The following is a 26165-nucleotide window of genomic DNA, read 5'->3' as shown; positions in this document are numbered from 1 at the left end:
TACTGTATCACCATAAAACTGACCCATTTCCATATGCTTGCGTCTGCCAATGGCAGACCTGCATATATCCCATTCCCTTCCTCAATCTGAACTGTTTAGATTTCAAGTCAAGTATTATCTCTCTGCCACATTCAGAATGTGAGGAGGTAGATTGGCCCCTACCCTTTTGAAACCGAAATGTCTACATGACCCTCACTCTCTGAGATTGATTTCACTCTTATTCAATACACTAATTTCCAAATTCTCCCAAGATACTTTCTCCTATGTACGTAATTGGGAAGAGGATTTAGATGTACATTTGGACCAGAGGAATGGAACCAAATTTGGTACACAACCAAGTCCTGTTCTCGAGCTGCTGACTCCAGACCACCAAAAAATTCCTTCTGGGATGGTATATGGCGCCAGTTAGCCCACGAAACAAATAATCGCAAAAGCTTGGCTAACTGACCCCTTATCTATATGTGAAGGTAAATCTTGTATACAGTGGGTATTGAGTAAAGAAAAACTCACAGTCAAAATAAAGGGTAATAAAATTTTAAAATTCCATTAGGTTTGGGAACCCTGGGTCTCTCATTTCCTCTTAACAGATTTTGAGCGTTGTTTTCAAGAAATTTGATGTATGTAGAGATTCCTAGTGGGGACCACACTATATGTTGTAGACCCTCTGGCCACCCCCCCCCCCCTCACCTCTCCCTTCTTTTTCTTTTCCCCTCTTCCACCCTTCAAAATTTCTTAAGTTTTTCTGGCTTCACCTCCATTCTCCTTCTCTTCCTCTTGAAATATGATTATGTTTCTTGCTATTTTGGAACTAAACCCAAACCAAGGAATTATTTGTTGTTTTTACATATTTCTCCTACAAGGTTGAAAATCCTTTTTGCACTATTATACTTGTTTGATGTACACTTCAATGCCATGATGCACATTTGGATGTTTTATTTTATGATTCTTTTTAACTGCCTTATTGTATGTTCTACTTCTGTGCTTGAAATTAATAAAAAGATTGAACAAGAAAAAATTGATATCCAGTGTGTTTTCAAGGTTGTATAACCACCTCCCTTCATCAGGGCTTAAATTACTAAAGCAGTGACTGGAGTGAGCTGTAACTGTGGTGTGCCGGATTTGCTGGGCGCTGACATTTCAGCCTGGTGGAAACCAATATTCAGCCATTTTTATTGGCCAGGCAAAGATTACATCACATACGCAGATTCATTCACCTTGACAATGCTGAAATTGTACTCTGAGCTGCATGTAAGGAACTTTAAAGCAGAAGAGACTTAGTGGGGGAGATTTACTAAAATTGGAGAACTCAGAATCTGGTGCAGCTGTGCATGGTAGCCAGTTAGCTTCTAACCTCAGCTTGTTCAATTAAGCTTTGACAATAAAACCTGGAAGCTGATTGGTTTCTATGCAGAGCTGCACCAGACTCTAGGACTAAAAAAAATATCCATTCTGATTCTTCTAGCCACCATGGAAGAGGATCTTTACATAACAACTGAAACACAGGAGTTGATTTACTAAAGGCAAATATACTGTGCACTGCAAGTGCAATTGCTCTGAAATGAAGGGAAGCTCTGCTGATTTCTTTCATCCTATCATGTGAATGCAAAAATACTATTTTTTATTTTCCTTGCATGTGATTGGGTATTCTTTGCAAAGCAAAGTTTTCCCTCATTTACTAAGCACTGGAGCAAGTGCACAGTATATTTGCCTTTTGGTAAATCAACCCATTGCCTGTCATTCTTCTAAAGACACCTTGAAGCGATTCTAAAGGTTAATTTGTTGTTTTTTTTTTTTTATAAATAACACACATGCTATACTTACCTGCTGTGTGCAATGGTTTTGGCCTTTTCTTCCTCCGACTCTAACAAGATGGTTATTTCCGTGCCCTGTCGAAGCTGTACTGTTGTTGTTTTGAAACTATGGTACACTCCCCATCATCATTGTAAACTTTCATATTTTAATACTAACCTATTTTTTTTTCAACACAGGCATTATAGCAGAAAAGAGCTACGAATTTGCCAATTCTTGGGCACTACATGGGGGTGATAGGAGATGCAAAAGGATTTATCCAACCAGTAACACCTGCAACATTTCATCAGAAGCAGCAGAAAAGGTCTGTCTCATTATCTGCTTTATATTCAGTCTGTGTACTTGTATCTCTATGCTGGCCATACATGGAATGAAAATCAGCTTATGTTGAGCGAAATAAACTGACCCATGTATGGCCAGAATAACCCTTCTCCACTCTATCCAAAGTGAAATAAAAAATCTTGACTGGAGTTGAGATTTAAAAAGACCTTGTCACCAAACCCTTTATTTCAACAACAATCTTCCCATAAAATTATATGTGCATATAACATATTCTAGGCACATTTTTTACATGTATAAAACCTTCCTTTTGTAGATGTTATCTATGGGTATCAGTCAAATGAGCCAGTGCAACAATGTACAGGACTGTGTAGGAGTAGTTCCCATAAACGCCTCTAGGTATCTAACAGAACAGAGTATAAGAAGAAATGACTAGTAATAAACAGCACAGTTCAGTCTAGTGCAAACATAGATACTTTGATTCTCTTTGGGGTAACAGCTCTCTCAACAGGGGGTTGGCTGTAGCTAGTAGTCCAGGTGGTCAGCTTTTAGGGATCTCCAAACAGGCTCCATAGAAGGAGTGTGGAAGGAGTCTTTGGTCTGGGTATTTAGGTAGCAGCAGATGTGAAAATTAGGGGCCATGCCACTGTAAAGGAAGTATTCTGGGGCCAGCTAGCACAGTGGCCACCACAATGACTGGGCCTTGAGATGAAGCAGTATACTCTTGTGCTCTCATCCAGTAGCAAGCATGCTAGAAACAATGAAGGAGGACCCACCGCTTGGTGACAGCTAACATGTCCAGCCCCTGCAGTCCCATCAGGCAAAGCCTCTTTGAGCACCTGAGGGTGGAACCTGTGAAATTATGTGCATGTCCAGGGGCGCTCAAGGGATTGTGGAAGCCCACTGTATTGTGGTATATTTTAATGAAAAGGGCCTACACCCACTTCCGAACATGGTGGGTAAAGAGGAACTTCACTATTTAGACATCCCGAGACTGACGCTAGGCACTACTATTTTAAAGTGATGTCACCAGCTTCAGTTGTTAATCAAGTGACATGCTATAGTTTTCTCCTTCACTTCTTCTGCCTTCAGTAACATGAAAAGGTATGTAAATAGGTGAGGGCTGAGACACTAGATCAGCACATGCAGTAATTAGACATGCCCAGAAGAGGATGGGCTGTGAAGTGCACCAAGGGAACGTCTGTGCTAGGGAATTAAATCTTCCTAAAGACATAACATTTGTTGGCAAGTACAAAGGAACATTGCAAGTGAATAAAAATTGTTTAAGGAAAGAAAAGCTCTCAGATAAGCAATACAAAATATTTAATTTATCTGTGCTTTTACCTGCAACTATTGAAGTTGATGACAGGGTCTCTTTAATACTAAAAAGGCCAATACCATAATTACACTTTATAAAATAAGTGCACACCACCAGTGAAGTAATTATTGTATTAAAATATAAAGCTTTGTCAAAATGTAAGAATAAATCTTTCAGCTCTTTGTATGTAAATAGAAGTCTTTGTTTATGAGCATCACTTCTAGGAATGCATATCGATGTCCTCTAAACACTCGGCCTTTCTGAGGGTGTCCACATGCCAAGCATTTTACACAATAAGACTAGTTTTGCTGTTCCATCTTCCTACGCAAATGGAATATTTCTATCATAGTGTTAGCAATCTATTTTCAGATTGGAGCAAGTAGGATCCGCCAACGATGACCTTGACCTCAGCTGCCCAGTATAGCCTCTTCTTGTCTATTATAACTTGTATACCAGGACAATGTGGCATTCATGAGCTGACTTATAGATTCATTATTGGCGCATGCAGTGTATCAGTATTTGAGGAAAATTCATAGTGCGGCTTTAAATTGGGATTAAAGTCCTGTACACAAAAAAAAAATTCTATCAGGTAGGCTTTCATTGTACATGAGAGTCTTGACTGGGGTAGAAAAGATGCCTTGACCAAACTGCCTGATCCCAACTCCCCCAACCACTATAGTGAATGGACCAGACATGACACAGACTGGAGTTTAAATGGTCATAGCAACTTTTTATTAACCAAATATAAATAACATATAAACATATCAATATATGAACATAAAGTGTTCAAGGGGCCCAAAGGTCCTTGTGGGCATGTACTTCAATTACCTGCATACACCACCATTTTAGGCCTCCAGCTGCAGAAACATGGACTCAGAGACAAACCAATATCGCAGGTAACATCAGCCAGTATAATGGGAGCTGTACCCAAGATGTGTCCCTACAAATGTACCTTTTTGCCCCTAATCATATCACTTTTAAGGACCTTGTGCCTCGCCAGCTGCTATGACAGGACACTGATCCCATTTCCTGCAAAAAGAGACCTTACAAAAACAAACAACCCTACCTCTAAGGGAGTGGAGGTGGGAAGTTGTCCCATCTAGGTTCTCTTCTGTTTGAACACCTCTGCAACCTCCCACATTCCCAGCTACTAAGGCTCCACCTGCTCCAGCCCTGTCTACCAATCCAGTGAATACCACCTAAAACATATTTACATTTAATCCCCCAATGACTCCTCCTTTGCCCAGGCTAGGCTTTTTTTCTTTTTTACTCCGGGCCTGCCATAAAAGCTTCTGCCTTAACCTACCAACAATTTTCTTCTGCTAGTACACTGAACCACGCAATCAGTAGTTAGTGAACAATCTTTTTTTTTTTTTTAAATTCTCTCTATGAATCTTTTGGTATTAAAAGAGAGTACAAAACAAAGCCTATGGGCATACCCAGGCTTAGATAATTACATAGAAAAAACACATATGTTAGGGAAAAAAAGTGCAATTGGCACTAAAAACAAATACTTGGAGTTAGTGAACAATCTTGGCATGCCTTGGGTGCCAGGACAAATTAACAACTGTGCACATGCATGGAAGTCACATCATTTTGGGCCGTTTGATTAAGATGCCCAAAGAAACTGAATTTTAAGAAGAATCAGCCAAGATGTCAGTGAAAGAGTGACAAGGGAGATCTCGGACGCTACATTGCTGGAAGAGGGTGTTTTAGCAGTTAAGAGAGCATCTTAAGCCCATTTACTTGGCAATAAGGTCTCAGGCACATTCACCTGAGGGAGTAATTCTTTTCTCAGGATATACAGAATGATGGACTGGTCAATAATGCATAGAGAACAGGAACAAAGGTGGAGGGAGCACAGGATACCTGAGGGTGTCTATACAGAACACAGTGACTGGTCTTAAGCACATTTTTTACTTTTCAGGGTCCCTCTCTCATGGCTATGCTGGCTGGACAGTTAAAGCAGAGTCAAATGCATGGATTAAACTGTTTCCCAGAACAGTTATATTTAAGGCATCCCATTGGTCACAGCTTTCACAGTTGCCACTGTGGTTATGTCAGCTCTTAACCAAACTTTCAAGCCCTCAAATGGCTGGTGTTATAGCCAATCGCAAAATGACACTATCCTTGGCTGTGGAGAGTGTGAAGCGGTGCAGCGTGGTGTGGTGGTAGTAATCATACAGAGTCCCTTTGCAATAAACTTAAAACTTGTTTTGAGTAGAACGCCAAAGTTACAAACACTCTAGCGGGAGAGCACTCATAGTTCAGTGTAGTTCACAAAGTGGCTGAGGAGAGATGCTGACAGCGTCTGTCTCAAAGGTAGGAGAGTGCGGCCTGGCCGGTTTGGTGCAAAGCAAGGAGGCTTCCTTACAAGATAGTGAGTCCCTAACCTGTCCCTTCTCATCTGGAACCTCACCCTACCACTAAGTACTTTTCCTTGCAAGTGGGGTATCTCTCCCTATCTTAGCCAATCACAGAAAAGCACGCCAATTCCCAGGGGCAGGGAATTATATAAACACAAGATGGCCACCAAGAGTCACATGGCTGCAACATAGCAAACGCTGCTCCATTGACCCAGGAAATCATAGAGAAACTTTGTTTCCCTCGACTTCCTCTCCAGTCTGTGGTACCACTCAGTTCTGAGTGTCATCCATTTTGGAGAAAGCAAACTGCACCTGCCTACAAAAGTTTAGTTACAATTTAAATTTAAAATGTGGCTCCTTGACAACTGACATTCTAGTCTTAGTATTTGATGCAGCACAGGTTAGTAAGGTTTTTGTGTTGAATTTACACTCAGTCGGTCAGTCACCACCTCCATTGTGAGAGACAACTGTAATTTGCTTCCTCTATGGCCAGAGTAAAACATCCATGGCAGATGGTAAAGATAGATCCTACAGAAACATGCTCTCCAGGTGACAGTCCAGGAGGGACCACCATGTTCTAGGAGGTGCCTCCAGATATGTATTGACTCTCCCATCAGCAGACCTGAATCCTGCTGATTGGCTAGGGCATCAAATGTCCATAATACAGAATGTCACCCTTAGCACACCCTGCTAGAGCTAACTCAGACAGCAAGTGACTGACATGAGTCACTCCATACTTAGAGAACACCAGCACACACTTACTGACAAACTGTTTAAAGCTCTCTGCTTTCTACAGAATCGCCAAGATACAAAAAATAATTTGGAAAAATACTTTCCACATATTTGCACATTATGGCAAGAGCCCACCCACCACAACGTAGACTTCAATTCCTCTTTAATATTTTTACATATTTCTTTGAGACATGATGACTTAATTTGTGTGTTGTTTTTTACTTTTTATTCTTTTACAAAGTTTTACAAGTTATATAAAACACACGTAGTAAACAGCACAATGTTTTCCTATGCAACATCATAGTAAGTATTGCAGGATACCCAAAAGGATAACCTTATAAATAGTATCGGTTCAGTTATTATTTTGAAATATACCAGTAAAACAGAGTTGTTTAGTGTGGGGTTACAGCAAGGTTCACAGTCCACCTTGTTCACACCTCCCCCAGTCATGTGACAATGCCTAGCAATTGGTTGATTGACCTTGGCACCCCTACAAGAGAGGGTGTCACATGCTCCTTCATTCTTGAAAGTGCCAGGTATTCTCAACGGCTATGGAGGAGCAAGGAGCCTCGAGTGAGTGCAGGTAAGGTGAGTATATGGAGTTGTGGGAGGGAGGCTTTCTAGGGTTTCTCTTTAACACATACTTTAGGTGATATTAAACCTAAAATAAAAATATTATATTTTGCAGCTTTCTAATTCCTAGATGTAGTGGGTGTAGTACTTTTCTTTTTTTTCCTTTACAGTGCCTTGAAAAAGTATTCACACTCCTTGACATTTTCCACATTTTGTCATGTTACAACCAAAAATGTAAATGTATTTTATTGGGATTTTATGTGAAAGACCAGCAGGCAGATAATTGTGAAGTGGAAGGAAAATGATGAATGATTTTCAAATTTTTTTACAAATAAATATCTGAAAAGTGTGGCGTGCATTTATATTCAGCCCCCTTTACTCTGAAACCCCTAACTAAAATCTAGTGGAACCAATTGCCTTCAGAAGTCACCTAATTAGTAATTAGAGTCCACCTGTGTGTAATTTAATATCAGTATAAATACAGCTGTTCTGTGAAGTCCTCAGAGGTTTGTTAGAGAACATTATTAAACAACCAGCATCATGAAGGCCAAGGAACACAGCAGCCAGGTCAGGGATAAAGTTGTAGAGAAGTTTAAAGCAGGTTTAGGTTATAAAAAAATATCCCAAGCTTTGAACATCTCATGGTGCAATGTTCAATCCATCATCTGAAAATGGAAAGAGTATGGCACAATTGCAAACCTACTAAGACATGGCTGTCCACCTAAACTGACAGGCCGGGCAAGGAGAGCATTAATCGGAGAAGCAGCCAAGAGGCCCATGGGAACTCTGGAGGAGCTGCAGAGATCCACAGCTCAGGTGGGAGAATCTGTCCATAGGACTACTATTAGTCGTGCACTCCACAAATCTGGTCTTTATGGACTGCAAAAACGTGTAAGATAAGCAATACTACCACATAGCATATCACATAGTGCAGCACTACATTGGATGACGGTAATATGAATGAAAACACGCATGTAGCTATAATCAATTCACCAGTAAAGATACTTAAATCTGCATATAGAAAAATGTCCAAATAGCATATAAAGATACTAAATATCCCAAAAGGGACTGCACACAATATTAAAATGATAAGTAATGATAAATAGTTCAATGTTGGTGTAGATAAATAGTCCAGATAGGTGACTCTAATTAGTCCAGTATGAACATATAATCCGGTGACGTGCGGTGAATAGCAAAATTGCACACTCACCAGAAGCGCAATTTATATGCGCATTTATTACATATATCAGCCAGAGGTCCCCTCTGTAATGGAACAGGTTGCAGCCTGGTATGGAAAACCTCCTCTATGACTCCCTGGCTGAGCTTTATGTGAGGCCAGCATCTAACTCCCCCCAGAATCCCAAGTGACCATCCCAGGTCCAGAGGAGAAAGATCTGTTACCAGACCCCACCGCAGCTAACCTTTAAAGGGGACCTCTGATTGACATCAAGCCGCCCAGATCCATAGAGGAGGTTTTCCTTACCAGGCTGCATCCTGTTCCATTACAGAGGGGATCTCTGGCTGATATATGTAACAAATGCGCATATAAATTGTGCTTCTGGTGAGTGTGCAATTTTACTATTCACCGCACATCACTGGATTATATGTTCATACTGGGATAATTAGAGTCACCTATCTGGACTATTTATCTACATCAACATTGAACTATTTATCATTATTTATCATTTTAATATTGTGTGCAGTCCCTTTTGGGATATTTAGTATCTTTATATTCTATTTGGACATTTTTCTATATGCAGATTTAAGTATCTTTACTGGTGAATTGATTATAGCTACATGCGTGTTTTCATTCATATTACCGTCACCCAATGTAGCGCTGCACTACGTGATATGCTATGTGGTAGTATTGCTTATCTTACACGTTTTTGCAGTTTTATTGATTTTAGCACTGCATTCTAACCCTGTGCAGGTTATGCGTTTATATTGGTAATGTTATACGTTTATGCCATTTATAATTTTTAGAGCTGCACTACATTTTTAATATTCATGTGTTAGAATGGCCCAGTCAAAGTACGGACCTAAATTCAATTGAGAATCTGTGGCAAGACTTGAAAATCGCTCTCCATCCAATCTGACAGAGCTTGGGCTTTTTTGCAATAAGAATGGGCAAAAATGTCCCTCTCTAGATGCGCAAAGCTGGTAGAGACATCCCCAAAAAGACTTGCAGCTGTAATTACAGCGAAAGGTGGTTCTATAAAGTATTGACTCAGGGGGGCTGAATACAAATGCACGCCACACTTTTCACATATTTATTTGTAAAAAAGTTTGAAAACCATTTATCATTTTCCTTCCACTTCACAATTATGTGCCACTTTGTGTTGGTCAATCACATAAAATCCCAATAAAATACATTTACATTTTTGGTTGTAACATGACAAAATGTGGAAAATGTCAAGGAGTGTGAATACTTTTTCAAGGCACTGTAAAGGAAAAAAAAGAAAAGTACTACACCCACTACATCTAGGAATTAGAAAGCTAAAAAATATAATATTTTTATTTTAGGTTTAATATCACCTAAAGTATGTGTTAAAGAGAAACCCTAGAAAGCCTCCCTCCCACAACTCCATATACTCACCTTACCTGCACTCACTCGAGGCTCCTTGCTCCTCCATAGCCGTTGAGAATACCTGGCACTTTCAAGAATGAAGGAGCATGTGACACCCTCTCTTGTAGGGGTGCCAAGGTCAATCAACCAATTGCTAGGCATTGTCACATGACTGGGGGAGGTGTGAACAAGGTGGACTGTGAACCTTGCTGTAACCCCACACTAAACAACTCTGTTTTACTGGTATATTTCAAAATAATAACTGAACCGATACTATTTATAAGGTTATCCTTTTGGGTATCCTGCAATACTTACTATGATGTTGCATAGGAAAACATTGTGCTGTTTACTACGTGTGTTTTATATAACTTGTAAAACTTTGTAAAAGAATAAAAAGTAAAAAACACACAAATTAAGTCATCATGTCTCAAAGAAATATGTAAAAATATTAAAGAGGAATTGAAGTCTACGTTGTGGTGGGTGGGCTCTTGCCATTTTTGGTTGTAACATGACCAAATGTGGAAAATTTCAAGGGGTATGAATACTTTTTCAAGGCACTTTATTTTCTCTAGTTGATCCTGGTAGTAAGTTTATTCTTCAACTTACTTTAACAGACCAAGCTGTCCTGCAAAAGTGGCAGTTTAACACTGACAGTTGTACTTACAATGGTCAACTTTTATTAATTTATGTAAAACTTTAATCCTGAACAGAAAAAAAAAAACTTTTGCTGTAACTGCTTAAAAAGTGTTAGCTGGAGTTTGGCTTTAGCCGCTTGCTGGCAGCAGAGTGGCCTCCTTGCGTGTGCGCCTGCTGGGGCGTGCTGTGATTCATCATTGCACATGCTGATCACCGGGTCCCAGGCAATGATCACCGGGTCCTGGCTCTGAGCTTTACCGAACACAGCTCTGTGAATGTAAACAACACAGAGCTATGTTCAGCGACAGGGGATCTTGTTGTTTGTTCATTCCCTGCTAAGCAGGCAATGAAAACAACTAGATTCCCAGTAAAAGCAGCACACAGTTCACACATAAACACTTATTAGGCACACATTTAACCGCTTGATCGCCCTAGATGTTAACCCCTTCCTGCCCAGTGTCATTAGTACAGTGACAGTGCATATTATTAGCACTGATCACTGTAATAATGTCACTGGTGGTGACAGTGGCAGTTAGTCAGTTCCCCCCAGGGTCAGTTAGTGTCAGATTGCCTGCCGGTTATAAGTCGCTGATCACTCTTATTAAGAGATTTGATTTTTTTTATTTTGTGATATGTCTTAGAGCAGAAAGTAAAACTTTTTGTTTTTTCAAAATTGTCGGTCTTTTTTGGTTTATATAGTAAAATATAAAAAACCCAGAGGTGAATACCACCAAAAGAAAGCTCTATTTGTGTGAAAAAAAAATATAAATTTAGTTTAGGTACAGTGTTGGATTACCGCGCAATTGTCAGTTAAAGGAGCGCAGTGTCGCATAGCAAAAAATGGCCTGGTCAGGTAGGGGAAATACCTTCCAGGGGACAAGTGGTTAATTTGTAAGTCAAGTTCATCTAAATCTGTTTGTAAGTCTAACACTACGCTGTCTCCAGATGGACAATTCTGCTGTCCGAAAGGTGTCTACATTGCTTCTCCATCAAGAGTGGAGACACCCTAAGACAGAAAGTGTGTTACTGGCCAAATCACCAGGTTGAAATAAAGGTAAAAAAACAAAACCTAAAACAAAATCAGTAATGCAGTCACCACATTTGAGGATTCATAGACTGCAATATATTACTTGTTTTTAGGCTTAATGCCACATTAACCTACTAAAACTCTGCCTGGAACAAACATACATTGCAGAGCTTTCAGCACCGGAAGCTAACAGCCCCTTGCCAAAATCACACAGCGTCTAGATTATGGTGCTGACAATAAAGGCTCCGTGATGATTCCATTGCCCAACAACATTGTTTAGTAAGTTCATCCGCTAGGTACATTTTGGCATGCCTGATGTAAACATAGGGAAATGTAACTCAGTAAGATGAGTCAGAGGGGATGTTTCAATGTAGTGGTTACTCAGCTGCATAAAATATAATATTTACTGAATATTTTTAAGTCCAGGAATGCTTTAGGACTTAAACTGTTCTCTTACATAAAAAAACTTTCAAAGGATATATTGTAATTGATTTCTATGTGTCCAGGTTCTGTTGGAGCCTCAGCTGACTGTAGCTGGCTCTTTTGGCATGATCAAATGTACTGATGAGATTTTTCACATGGGCATTTGAACATCTACCAGTGTAGGTCCAGTTTAGGTCATTGCACATGGCTGGAGCTGCATATTTAGAAGGTATGACTTGCTTTCAGTTTATGATAATTTAATTTACAGTACCCAACACTCAGGTTGGAAGAGGGAGGGGCGGTACTGGAGCCACTTGGAGCCTGCTGAATGGAGAAGAATGCAGAGTCTCTTGCTTCTTTATCACTGTCCAGTTACAGTCTGGGACGGGGCAGTGACCTGGCTGTGTTGCTAAATATTGGCAAGGGAATAGTTAGGTCACAATGCTGGTGATGCAGCCTGGCAGAATTGGGCAAAACTCAGTATCGGGTGGACAGAAACACAAATCCTTCAGAAGGTTAAAAATTTGGAAAAATGTATAATTTTGCATTTGGTGGTTTACCTGGAGCTCAGCTTTACAGCGGCGCCCATATCTCAGCAAAGAGATAATATTTACAATAAAGTAGTACAGAAATCAAAATGTAAAGCAAAGTCCATTGAAGACAGAACATTACTAACCAAAATGTTGTTTCAAAATATCAAGTTGATGTAATTTTCTTTGTTTCCAGGACTTCATGCAGAGATGTCAGCTGTTAAAATCATCTGCAGTGTTCGGGAAATGCCATCATGTTGTTGACCCAGATCCCTTCATCGCCATCTGTGAGAAGGACATGTGTGAATGTGCAGAGGATGTGCGCTGCCCGTGCCAAGCCTTCTTGGAATATGCCCGATCCTGTGTCCAGCATGGCGTAATTATCCACGGCTGGCCAAAGGAAACCAGTTGTAGTAAGTTTAAAACTTATAAACAAAAATGCTGTAGGGCATCCCCAAACCTCATACACATGGGCATCAAAATGATGACCTGCATTTGTCACCCTACCCTCTCAATGCCTACCTTCCCATCCCCCAGCCCAAAACAATCAGTTGAGGAATTTAATAAAGAAAGTTGCTTAGCACAGTGACTGCTGTGTCGTGCTCTGTGCCACCATTAATCAGTCACCACCAGCTGTAGTAGCTTTGTTTTGCCTGCACTGCAGAATGAAGGGATGGATTTTAAGTGGGATGAGCTATGCGATTTTGGCCTTTATGATTTCACAGTAAGACTATGAATCAGAAAGTTTAAATTTTGCGTAAATACGCTTTGTTTAACCCCTTCAGGCGGGGTGGGGTTTATGGTCATGTGACTGCCATGATTGGCTGTCTAGGCAGTCACATGATCGGAAAGGTTCCGTTCGCAAGGAGAGATCAGGACCTTTCCATGGGACGCCGACACATGTGCTGGGAGCGTGCAGGGTGCACGCTCTCAGCACTTGCTTGTTTACAAATGGTACACAAATATGTGGCTGCTCAGCATCAAGGCCCAGTCAGCGAGAGGCTGCATATTTGCATATGCTTGGCGTGAAGAGGTTAAAAAAAGATCTTTTTCCTTGTATAGAGGTGGAGAGTAGTTTAGTTTATTTAACCATTAGCCGCCCGGCCAATGGCCGTTTGGCGGCTTCAGATGTGTCTCTCCATTCCGGGTGCATGCCATTTGGCGTGCTCCCGCACATGCGCCGTTTGCACGAATGCAGAGTGGCGCAGCAGTGCGATCTGTCACCGACCGTGCACCTCGGACACGGCCGATGACAGATCCGAGTACTGGCTCCCATTGCTGGTACCATGTGACCTGCTGTGACCAATCACAGCAGGTCACATGACAGTTGTATGCATGGATGGCTTCATTCATGCCATCCATTGTATACTAGTGCCTAGCTGTGAATGGTCACAGCTAATCACATGCACATGTCATGTGATTAGCTGTGACCAAATCACAGCTAAGCACAAGAAAAAAAAAAGAAAAAAAAAAAGCTGAATGAATTGATTTCATTCAGGTAAATGCTTGCTTATAGCAAAGTAATTCTTTGCTATAAGCAAATTGTGTGAAAAAAAAAAAAAAAAATTACTGATCACTTCCCCAAAGTAGTACAATGTTACTATGGTAACATTGTACTACTTTGGTCATAGTAAAATATGAAAAAAAAATCTTAAAAAACAAACAAAAAAAAAATTTAATAAAAAATTAAATATAATAATAAAAAAAAAAAAAAAAAAAAATATATATATATTTTTTTTTCATACTGTCACCAGTCAGTGTCCCTGTTCACCACCATGCCAGTTATATGATGACGCTGTACTGCACTGGTGACAGTATGTAAAAAAAAAAATAGTGAAAATAATTTTTTTAATTTTTTCATTTTCCGAAAAATTATGACAAAAAAATACAACTTCAAAAAACTCGCCATTCCTCTTATGAAGTACGTCGGGCTGTCTACTCTGCAAAAAGGGGTCATTTGGGGATATCTGTACTATTCTGACATTCTTGGACCTCAAGAAATTAGATTGGCTGTCAGTACTTCAGGATTGATCAATTTTCAGATCTATACCATAGTTTGTGAACTCTATGACTTTCCTACAAACTAAAAAATACATCCTAATTTGGGTTATTTTCACCAAAGACATGTAGCAGAATACATCTCGGCCTAAATTTATGCAGAACAATTATTTATTTGTAAACTTTTATAACAGAAACAAAGAAAAATGTGTTTTTCTTCAAAATTTTTGGTCTTTTTTGGTTAATTTAGCAAAAAATAAAAACCCCAGTGGTGATTAAATACCACCAAAAGAAAGCTCTAGTTGTGTGAAGAAAATGATAAAATTTTAGTTTGGGTACAGTGTTGTATGACCGCTCAATTGTCATTCAAAGTGTGAGAGCGCTGAAACCTGAAAAATGGCCTGGGCAGGAAGGTGTAAAATTGCACGGTATTGAAATGGTTAAAGTATAGCAGTAGCAAATGTGTCAAACACTCCTTGCTAGTATACACCAATCAGCCATAACTTTACAACCACCCACCTAATATTAAATAGGTCCCCCTTTTGCCACCAAAACAGTCCTGAACAGGGGCGGACTGACCATTTGGAAACTCGGGCACTGCCCGAGGGCCCGGGGTCAGTAGGGTGCCCCATGACATGCCCCTGGTACCTTTTTACATAGGCTTTTTTGAGTTTGGGCAAGGACACAGGGGCCCCATGGCCCCTATTGCCCGGGGGCCCCATGAGTTGTCAGTCTGCCCCTGGTCCTGAACCATTGAGGCCTGGTTGCCACTAGACCTCTGAAGCTATGCTGTGGTATTTGGCACTAAGCTGTTGGTAGAAGATCCTTTAAGTCCTCTAAGTTTCAAGATGGAGCCTCCATTGATTGGACTAGTTTTTTCAGAACATCTCACAGATGCTCGATGGATTGAGATCTGCATAATGTGGAGGCCAAGTCAACACCTCAAACACATTGTTTTGTGGTTTAAACCAGAATTGAACAATTTTTGCCGCGTGGAATGGCACATAATCCTGCTGAAAGAGGCCACTGCTGTCAGAGAATGCCATTTCATGGAGGGTTTGCTTGGTCACCAACAATGTAAAAGTACGTGGTAAGTGTCAAGTAACATCCGCATGAATGGCAGAACCCAAGGCTTCCCTGCAGAACATTGCCCAAAGCATCCTACTGCCTCTGTCAGAATTGCCTTCTTCTCATACTGCATCCTGGTGCCATCTCTTCCTTAGGTAAGCGATGCACATGCACACAGCCATCCACATGATATAAGCAAAAACGTGATTTATTAGACCAGGCCACCTTCTTCCATTGTTCCATGGTTCAGTTATGATGCTCATGTGCCAATTGTAGGTGCTTTGGCAGTGGACACGGGTCAACATGGGCACTCTGACTGGTCCGCAGCTACACAGCCCCATATACAACAAATTGGGTTGCCCATTTTTCTTCTTTCAACTCTACATCTTCAGGGACAACAAGTTTACTTGCTGCCCAATATATCCTAGCAACTTTCAAATGCCATTGAAACAAGATAATCATTGTTCTTGACTTAACATGTCAGTGGTTATAAAGTTGTTTACTGGTGTATAGTTTGTAGTCTATTTGTGGTTTGCAAAGGGAATGCTATATGTAATCCCTATAATAAATATCTAATTAATTTGTAGCACTAAAAGTGAGACTTGTTATTTCTCTTGAGTCTTACTAATTTAGCCAAGTCAATACCAAATAAAAATACTGAATAGGGTGTGTGCGCCTAACATACAGTACATAGCACTGAGCCCTAGCAGCTGTATGAATACCCTTAAAAGGGTATACATATAATAATAGCATATAAGTACAACACTAAAACACTAACTACTATAAAGTATATAAAATGAGCAATATATATATTGCCAAAAGTATTGGTACACCTGTCTTTACACGCACATGAACTTTAATGGCATCCCAGTCTTAGTCCGTAGGGTTCAATATTGAGTTGGCCTACCCTTTGCAGCTACAACAGCTTCAGCTCTTCTGGGAAGGCTCCCTCCACCAAACTTTACACTTGGCACAATGTGGTCAGGCAAGTACTGTTCTCTTGGCAACTGCCCCAGACACATCTATTGGATTTCTAGACAAAGAAGCATGATTTTTCACACCAGAGATCAGTGCTTTACACCACTGCATCTGATGCTTTGCATTGAAATTAGTGATGTAAGGTTTAGATGCAGCTGCTCAGCCATGGAAACCCATTCCATGAAGCTCTCTATGCACTGTCGTTGTGCTAATCTGAAGGCCACGCAAAGTTTGGAGGTCTTTACCTACTGACTCTACAGACAGTTGGCGACTTCTGCGCACTGTGCTTTTCAGCATGTGCTGACCCCGCTCTGTCATTTTATGTGGCCTACCACTTCATGGCTGAGTTGCTGTTGTTCCCAGTTGCTTCCACTTCATTATAATACCACTAACAGTTGACTGTGGAATATTTAGTAGCAAGGAAATTTCACGGATGGACTTATTACACAGGTGACAACCTATCATGGTACCACACTTGAATTCTGTGAGCTCCTGAAAGCAACCTATACTTTCACAAATGTTTGTATAATCATTCTGCATGCCTAGGTGCTTGATTTTATACACCTGTGGTCATGGATGTGATTGGAACACCTGTGTTGTTCTGAGGCTGTATTTTTGTTTTGTCAGCCCACTTTCCCAGGTTTTAGGTCTTTTGGTTATAGCACCCTCTAACCTTTTCCTATTGCTTCCTCTGATTCCCCCCCCACCTGTTTTAAAAGCCAACTTTTTGACAATCGTCTCTCCCAACAGAGCTGCACCCTTCCCATTGCAATTCATCCCTACTATAGAGCTGGTAAAAAAATGAGAAGTCAGCCCAGTTCTCCAGGAACCCAAAACCCTCTGAGAATAACACCTTGGAGGTCCTTCTCTTCAATATAGCCCCTAAGTTCCTGAAATGATTTTAAGTACACTCCATCTTCCTCTAACTTTGTCATTGGTCCCAATGTGCACCATGACAGCTGGGTACTCCCCAGCCCCCACCCAAAAATGTATCCATCCGATCCATGTTATGTCAAACCTGAGCGCCCAGTAAACAACATACTGTTCAGTGATTGCGGTCTTTGTGACAGATTGCCCTGACTGTCCTCCTAATAATTGAGCCTCCTACCACCAGCATCTGCCTAACCTTGCCTGTATCCTTGCTCCACTCCTTACTGGAGTAGTCATTCCCCAAGCAGCTAGGGGAGGGAGATCATTCCAGCCAGGCCACCCCTGTGCTGATATCCCCAACATCATGGACCTTGGCATATTTGTTGGGATGTTCCAACTCAGGACTATCCTCTTTAAGGCTCTTCCCTCTACCCCTCCTTCTAACCATCAACCAGCTACCTACCTCTGGCTCCACAGAAGCAACTTGCTCACATCTTGCACAAGAGTATTCGCCCTCGAACGGCTCTTCAAGGAACGTATACATGGAGCAAGATGTGCCCTGGGTCGTGTCACCAATCCTGTTGGAAATTTTACCCTTTTACCTAATAAGGATATTCCATTTTGTTTATTACAAAAAAAGTAAAATAACATTTACATGATGCTAGTGCTGCACCTAGCACTACAGGATAGATCGCTCATTAAGGTTAGGAATCCACACACTACACCGCAAACGCTGCTAGTGAGTACGTCATGTCAGTGTCATGCTGTCACCATGCCTTAGCCCTATCTGACATACGTCATCAAATGTGTCCTCAGGAGCAGTCAAGACACAGCCGTGTGCACATAATTAAATAGCCACATTAACCCTTGGAGAAACATGGCTTCCATATATTCCATTTTATTTTTCACAACCACCGTACTCCCTTAACCCCATGTAGCCTAGTAAAGACTATCTTGATGTTGATACACAAAAATGTTAACAACAACTAAATTCCATAGGTACCACAAAGTATATTCTTCTTCAAAATAATAACAGGCAATCACTATGGTTTTAGGAAAATTCATAGCATTGACAAAATTATGAAAAAAATAAAAACATGAACATTACCTGGCACCTATATAAAACACCAATTAAACAAAAAACACATATAGAAACTCCCACAACAAAACTAAAATCATGATGCAATTCAAATCCAGATTTATACTGAGGCCCTTGGGGTGCATTGTATCTAGAAGATATATCAATTTGTTTGCTTTTTTAGATATGTCCTTATATTAAAACCCACCCTTCCTGTCTAAATACTCTCCCTATTCCATAGAATTTCAGAGAACTAGGATCCTTATCATGCGAGACCTTAAAGTGTCTGGATACACTGTATTTTTTAAATCTTTATATACAGTATATTGTTTATGTATTCTGTTATCCTCACACATAATTTTACCATTGTCCACAAGGGCACTCCTTCACATACTGTATGCAGTGGTGTATTTAGGGTTTGTGCTGCCTTAGACAACACAAAAAACGACCACCTTTCACCTATACCATCTTATTACATCTTCCACAACAATAAAATTCCTTACCACAAATAACTCCCTCTCTGAACAGGTGGATTCAATACATTTTGTACCAGACATACAAAATAATTTAAATTTTAATGGCTTTGTCTCCCCTTATTGCTAGTGATTCATGTCTATCCTTATCTGTTATCATATCCCCTCTAATTGTATCTTTTAAAAACCCTTCTGTTCAAACCTGTCTACTATAAAATATGCCTGCTTTCTAAAGTCTTCCAGTGAATCATAATTTATCATCATATTTATTAACTGTCCCTTTGGAATATTGCCAAAACATTTTGGGTGATGGCAGCTTGACCTGGATATGTAACTCTTCCTATCTGCATTTTTAAAATATGTTTTAGTGCAGATTATTCTTTTAATAAATCCAAAAATTCTAAATTACTAAATTAAAAAATGAATAGTATTCTTGTCCAATTGTATCCGAGAAACCAATCAAATGCTTGTTATGATTAAGCTAAAGTAAAAGAAATCTATCAAATTACAGGGACCCGTCCAAAAATTGAAAATATCATCTATAAAACATTTCTAAAATATTAATTTAGGCCATCCTTCATAGACTCCTTCTCCCACTGCATCATAAAAATATTAGCTAAACTGTTGGTGAATTTAGCCTCCATGGCAACTCCCTGAGTCTATAAATATTAATTATTGCCATACCAAAAATATTTCCTTACCATGAAAAATTTTGGACTATGTAACCCATCTGTTTTGTTTTCCTGACTTCTCCACTAAAATCAATTTTGTTGCTTCAAAATCATTGTTCTTTTTATTGTTGGTACACAGTGACTTAATGTCTATAATCATAAATATGTAGTCCTCATCAAAAGAGATTCTTTTCAAAAAATAATGAGGTCCTTCAAAAAGGATTATATATTAGTATAAAGGGGTTGTAAACAGATAGCGTTATTGCAGACTTTTTATTGCATTATAATTTTAGTTTTTTTTTGGGGGGGGGGGTATGGGTTTATTTCAGATTTTTTATTGCATTATAGTTTATTAGATAGTTTGATTGTGGATGCTTAATTGCATGAAAATGGTATATTATTTATTTATTTATATATGCTTGTTATTTAACTGGTGTTTTATATTGGTGCCAGGTATATGCCATATAGTTTTGTTTTCGAATTTGAGTTATTTTATCAATCTTGTTTATGAATTTTCTTAATCCTATAGTGATTGCCTGCTATTGTTTAGAAGAAGAGTATACTTTGTGGTCACTATGGGTTCATTTGAACATATTGTTTAACAACACCATGATAATATTTACCAGGCTACATACTGTAGGTTTAAAGAATTACGGGGGCTGTGATGTTATAAACATTTCTGCACTATGAGGTTCTCCCTCTTTTTTATGGCTATTATTGATACTTAACCTAGGGAGAAGAAAGCACACTTCCAGTAAATTATATATCCCAGACACATTTGTTTAAAAATAAGCATTTTTGTGACTTCCTTATTGTAATAAAGGGTAACTTGTAACTTGTGAGTCTGTTTCTATTGGGGAGATACATAAATATTTCGAAGCATCATAATTGCACTTCTCTTTTGTGAGCATTTAAGATACAAGGAGAAGACTTCTTTATCACTCTTTTAGATGTGATACTCACATGATGGACATTTTATTGTTGAAAGGTATATATTTTATACCATTATGGAATATGCATTTGTTTATGGTAACTTATTTGCACATTTATGGGCATGCTTTTTAATGAATAAATTGAGTCAATACCAAGGTTTAAGTAAACCAATCACTCAAATATATTGACCCCAACCCACTAGAGATCAAATATGCACATAAAAATAAGTAATCCACCTAAAGTGACCCTCCTAGGTTAATAGAAAATAGACAGTGTAGGAGTGTAGGATCTCACTATGTGATGAAGCTCAAAATGCATTTCAAAATTTCAGTAAACCAAACCAGGAATGTAGGCAAAACCAAACCACTCCACTCCAGAGCAGTAATTCATATAGGCATACCCCTAAGGCTGCATGCACACCTGAACTTTGTTTTTTTTAGCATTTTTTCGTACATTTTGATGTTTGTTTTTATGTGCAGTTTTGTACAGCATTATTAAAGTATTTTTGGAGTTTGGCCTTTTTTTTAGTAGCCAATAGAGAAAAATATCATTTGTTTCATCATTTGTTGTTGGGTTTTTAAGATGTTTAGCTTTTCCATCAGCTTTTATTAAATGTTTAAAGTGATTCTAACGGTTATTTATTTATTTTTTTAAAAAACAAACATGTTATACTTACCTACTGTGTGCAGTGATTTCTTGGATCCTCTTCTTCTTGGGTCCTCTGCAGGCTGTCCTGGCCCCTTCTTCCTGTTGGGTGCCCCCACAGCAAGCAGCTTGCTAGGGGGCACCCACTGTTCTGTGTGTCCATTCACACACAGAGCCGCGGCTTGGCTGTGCCCCCTATCTCTCCTCATTGGCAGACTGGCTGTGATTGACAGCAGCGGGAGCCAATGGCTCCTGCTTGCTGTCTCAGCCAATGAGGAGGCAGAGACCTGGGACAGCTGAATCTTGGTGAGGCTCAGGTAAGTATTGAGGAGGCTGGGGGTACTGCTGCACACAGAATGCAGGAAGGTAAACAACCTTGAGCCTTTACAACCACTTTAAATTTTATTCATTTATGATTTATTTATTTTGTTTGGTTAAGGGGTTAGAGTTAAGGTTAGGTGTTAGGGTTAAGATTAGGGTGTTGGGGTTAGGGGTTAAGGTTTGGGGTTAGAGTTAGGAGTTAGAGGTCAGAGTTAGGGGTGGGGGGTTGGGTGTTAGGGTTAGAGTTAGGAATTAGGTGCTAAAGTTAGGGGTTAAAGTTAAAAAACAGATAAACTGCACATGGTCATAAACGTGCATATTTTAGACATATCATAACCAGTCCCATAATTGGGGGTAATTATATGAATATACACTCACAAGAAAAGCAGCTTCCATCTTTGATTTACAACAAGGCTGAGTACACCAGGTGCCGGACTATAGGCACTTTTCTTGTGAGTGTATATTCATATAATTACCTCCAATAAAGGTACCAAGCAATTTTACACTATGGGATGTCCACTTCTTTTTCTTCATATATGGTGACACATTCCTTTCCTGCTTGCAGAGCTGTGGAGACAGCGGGTGTTTTTGGAAATTGTTCCTTATATGTCATGGTCCGCCTTAAGGATAGATGATTACAGGCTAAAGGATCCGAGGACCATTGGCTTACTGGGATTGTAAGCGTTAATGACCACTCTAGAGATAGATGGTCATGGAATGAGTGTCAGTCCATGTGGGGCACTTTTGTTGAGCACAGTGGAGCACCAATCAAGATATTGAACACAAGTTGAACACAAGCACGAGCACTTTCTTTTACACTTTCTTTTTCACTAATTATGGGGCTGGTTTATGATATCACTAAAATATGCACATGTTTATGACCATGCGCGATTCATCTGTTTTTAAATTTTATTTTTTTGTGATAATTTTACACAATTAGAAGACTGCTGCAATCAGGTCTAGTTTGTGTTGTTGAGTGGAAAATATCCATAAGCGCAGGAGCACATTCTCTTTATTTAAATTTAGGGGTTAGGTGTAAGGGTTAGGATTAGGGTTAGGGGTTAAGTTTATGGTTAGGGGTTAGGTGAAAACTCTCACAACACGTAATTGTGACAATCAAATATGTGACAAATAAAAACAAATATAAAAATAAATATAAAAAGCTGGCAGGTTTCATCTGAGACTCTGCCTCTTTACTCAAGCCGCACAACATCCATCTCCTAACTTGTTTCAACCAATAAGGCAAAAAAATTGAAATAATTCCATGAAATAAAAGGCTTCCAAGTGTATTAGTCATGGTGCCTGTAGAATGGGTGAGAATAAGAAATGAATTAACAGATATACTGTACACACACTATTGGTTTCCACAGGACATATGCCCACTTTCAATTCAGTTTTCTAGATTTCACAATGCCGAGCCCTAGAAAACAGGTCACTATGGTAAAACCCTTACTGGTCCATCAGCTTCCTTTAGACTTTGTTTCCTAATTGTCCTACATCTATTCTTTTTTTACAGAGCCAGAGTGCCCACATGGGATGGAGTATAACGAATGCGTGTCCCCATGTGTTCAGACCTGCCAGAGTCTCAACATTAATGAAGTGTGCCAGGAGAGCTGTATTGATGGTTGCAGATGCCCAGGTGAGCTTCTATATCCAAAACACAATCCTAACTATGATGTTTACCAATAGATGGGTCAAGCAGGTAGGTATAAAGGGACTCTAATAAAAAAAACTACAAGTGATGCTGTAATAAATATATTTAAATAACATCTATGGGTAAATATAAAAAGTTGTATTAATCTACCGGCATATACTGTAATTAAGGCCCATCTCCAGCCAAAACCTTTTTGTCTAACATTAAACAATGAAGAAATGCTAGGAGCTCTTGTCTGTTTTTATTGATGTCTTTGAACCCATTATGGATTTTTTTTTAATTCCTGGTTGTACACTATGGATTTTGTTTAATTCCTGGTTGTACACTCTGGATTTTTTTAAATTCCTGGTTGTTGATGGGTATATGTAACAGGGACACAGAAGCAATAAAAGGACTTCTTTTAGTAGGAAGTGTTATGACTGCTGGTAGGTTTTTCATTTCTTTGTGGTTTCCTGCTGGGGAGGTTTCATTTTCTTCCATTGTTATGTAAGGGTCAAATATTTCCAAGATATGGATACACATCTGACTGTTACTATTAGTTCTGTAATGCCCTCCTAGTTAGGCTGGTAGGTAAATTTAGTTTTTAGGCTTCTGATGTAATCACAGGAGCAAGGATTGTTTAGTTTGGTCTGTTTGGAGCTTCACAGGCTGGGAGTTAATTGTGTTCCCTCTGTCTTTCTAGATTCTAGAGCTTAGAGAGTGAGAATTCAAATACCTGGCATGAATATTTAGTAGGTCCTAGCCAATCCCTGGGGAGGTGTGCCCAGATGGTGGCTGGGTTAATGTTAAATAGTCTGGAGCCCTGAAAAAATTTTCTTTTTTCCCCTGTGGGGATGGATCTATGTGCTGAGAAAAAGGAGGACTGCTTATCCTTGCACCCCCTTTTCCAAACTGGAGGCTGAACTACCTAGCTGGAGGCTGCACCTGTGGCTGACCATTGTCAGGATCTTGTGAGTGCAGCCCCTTTTTCTAGGCTAAGGCTGATTCATGGTCCACAGCCGTGAACCGTATTCTACTGAAGTTGGCCTTTATGCTTATTCTGTCTCATGGTCTCCAGCCATGGAGAGTGGACTATAAGTCTACCTATACTAGTACTACTGCAACTAAGCGAGAGTTGCCCTCTACTAGACATATGTCTTGTTTTGGTGTATCCCTCATCACCCTAGACCCTCTAATAAAAGCAAATAGACTAAAAAAAGACAACCCTTAGACCAGCCTTTTTTCAGCTAGGGTGCCCAGACACCTAGGGGTGCCTTCAGATTTTTTTCAGGGGGGCCTTGGCAAAATGCCTAAAAGTTGCCCAAAATTGTATACAAGTCAGTGGGTGGATGAAGCCTGCCTTTTAGTTACACAAAGCCTAAGTTTTTCATCATTACCACCTTCTAGCTTCTAGTGTCCTAACAACCAATGATGTGAGAAGGACGCTGGCTGTGTACACAGCATCCTTGTTTGCCCTTCTCCCTCTCTGGGGATCACATTAGCTATGTGAGAGAGAGAAACTGAGGGAGAAGAGAAACATTGGCATACTAGTCATTAGCAGTGTGAAAAGGTCTATTTGCTTTTGGAAGAATACATCACCTCTAATGTAGGGTGTCCTAGGTGTGTGGATGTTGCTGCATTATGTAAAGTTTATCGTTTTACATTTTAGAACGGGGTGCCTCAAGATTGTGCATAATTTTAAAGGGTGCCTTAACTGAAAAAAGGTTGAGAAATACTGCCCTAGACTGCTTATTTATCCATAGCGGATGGACTGCTGCAGTGTGCCTGGCTGTCTTGCACTGACTTAGGAAAGGACCTGTGAAATCTACTGTGGATTAATGCTACAGTTCTTTGTTGTAATCTTTTTGCTTGAAGTTTATTGGTCCTTTAACTGTCTTTATTTTCATACACAGACGGGAAAGTCCTTGATGGGTCTCAGTGTATTGATCTTTCTGAATGTTCCTGTGTTCATGCTGGCAAGCGATATCCAACCGGGGCCGAAATCACTCGGGATTGTAATACTTGGTGAGCTGAAGATTTTCTGTCTTCTGCAACTGAGCTCCTTTTTGGTTCAGTTTTATTAACCACTTGCCCTCCAAAGGATTTACCCGCCTTCCTGACCAGGCCATTTTTTGCGTTACAGTGATGCGTTACTTTAACTGACAATTACATGGTCATGTAAAGCTGCACCCAAATGCAATTTACGTCCTTTTTTTCCTCATGAATAAAACTTTCTTTCGGTGGTATTTGATGTGCTTTTTATTTTTTGCGCTATAAACAAAAAAGCCTGACAATTTTGAGAAAAAAACAATATTTTTGACTTTTTGCTATTAAACAAGTTCAGTAAAAAAATGCAAAAAATCAAACTTCATCATAAATTTAGGCCAACATGTATTCTGCTACACGTCTTTGCTAAAATAAATCCCAATACATGTAAATTAATTGGTTTACGTGAAAGTTATAGCGTTTACAAATGGTGGTATATAAACTGGATTTTTTTTTTTAGCTCGTAATGGCGGCGATCAGTGACTTATAGCGTGACTGCGGGACTGCAGCGGGCATTCTGACACTGGGGGGGGAACTGACTTGGTGTCACTGACATCCCCAGTGATACCAATACAGTGATCAGTGCTAATAAAAAGCACTGACACTGTACTAATGGCACTGGGCAGGAAGGAGTTAACATGTTGGGTGATCAAAGGGTTAACTGTGTGCTGTGTGCTGTTTCACAGTATGCTGTCTGTGTGCTTTCAACTGTAACCACACTGCTTTGTATGGCTCTGCTATGCAGAGCCATAGAAAGCAATGTGCTGGAACTGACAGGGGAGAGAGCTGTATTGTTTACCAGGACCCTGTGATTGACAGCCGGGGCTGCGAACAGTGGCGCAGGCAGGAAGTGCGCGACCCTACCTGCAAATGCTAAATCACGTATATATATGTGATTTTGCGCACCCCTGCCACTCTGTAGTAGTATTTCTGCTATAAGGCGGTGGGAAAGCGGTTAAAGGAACGTATCTATTGATACATCTAATTTAGCCATGTGTCCAAATGAGTGCGATTAATTGCTACTATATGCTACTTGTGTATCTCACATTATGAGGAACCATTGGGTCTGTACGTGTAGCAATTAATCTTTTCTAATAGCAATTAAAGCCCACCTCCAGATACTACTTATAGTAGTATTCATCCTCAGTCCAGTCCTACACTCCATGTCTTCCTCTGCCCTGCGGTTCCAGGT

At 39.8% G+C, this 26165-nt stretch overlaps 1 protein-coding gene across 1 annotated transcript in view; it reads left to right on the top strand.

Annotated features, from left to right (window-relative positions):
* Positions 1–26165, top strand: part of VWF (von Willebrand factor) — a 219839-nt gene that overhangs the window by 12656 nt on the left and 181018 nt on the right. Inside the window, exons 6-9 of the mRNA XM_089669873.1 lie at positions 1989–2113; positions 12456–12672; positions 22811–22933; positions 24841–24952. Of these exons, the coding sequence (XP_089525999.1) occupies positions 1989–2113; positions 12456–12672; positions 22811–22933; positions 24841–24952 (577 nt within the window). The remainder of the gene's footprint in view (positions 1–1988; positions 2114–12455; positions 12673–22810; positions 22934–24840; positions 24953–26165) is intronic.

Source organism: Staurois parvus, unplaced genomic scaffold (genome assembly GCF_062004578.1).
Source record: "Staurois parvus isolate SC_StPar_1 unplaced genomic scaffold, SC_StPar_1.0 ptg000010l, whole genome shotgun sequence".
NCBI lineage: Eukaryota > Metazoa > Chordata > Amphibia > Anura > Ranidae > Staurois > Staurois parvus.
Note: the sequence above shows the minus strand (reverse complement) of the source record. Positions and strands in the feature narration are given on the sequence as shown.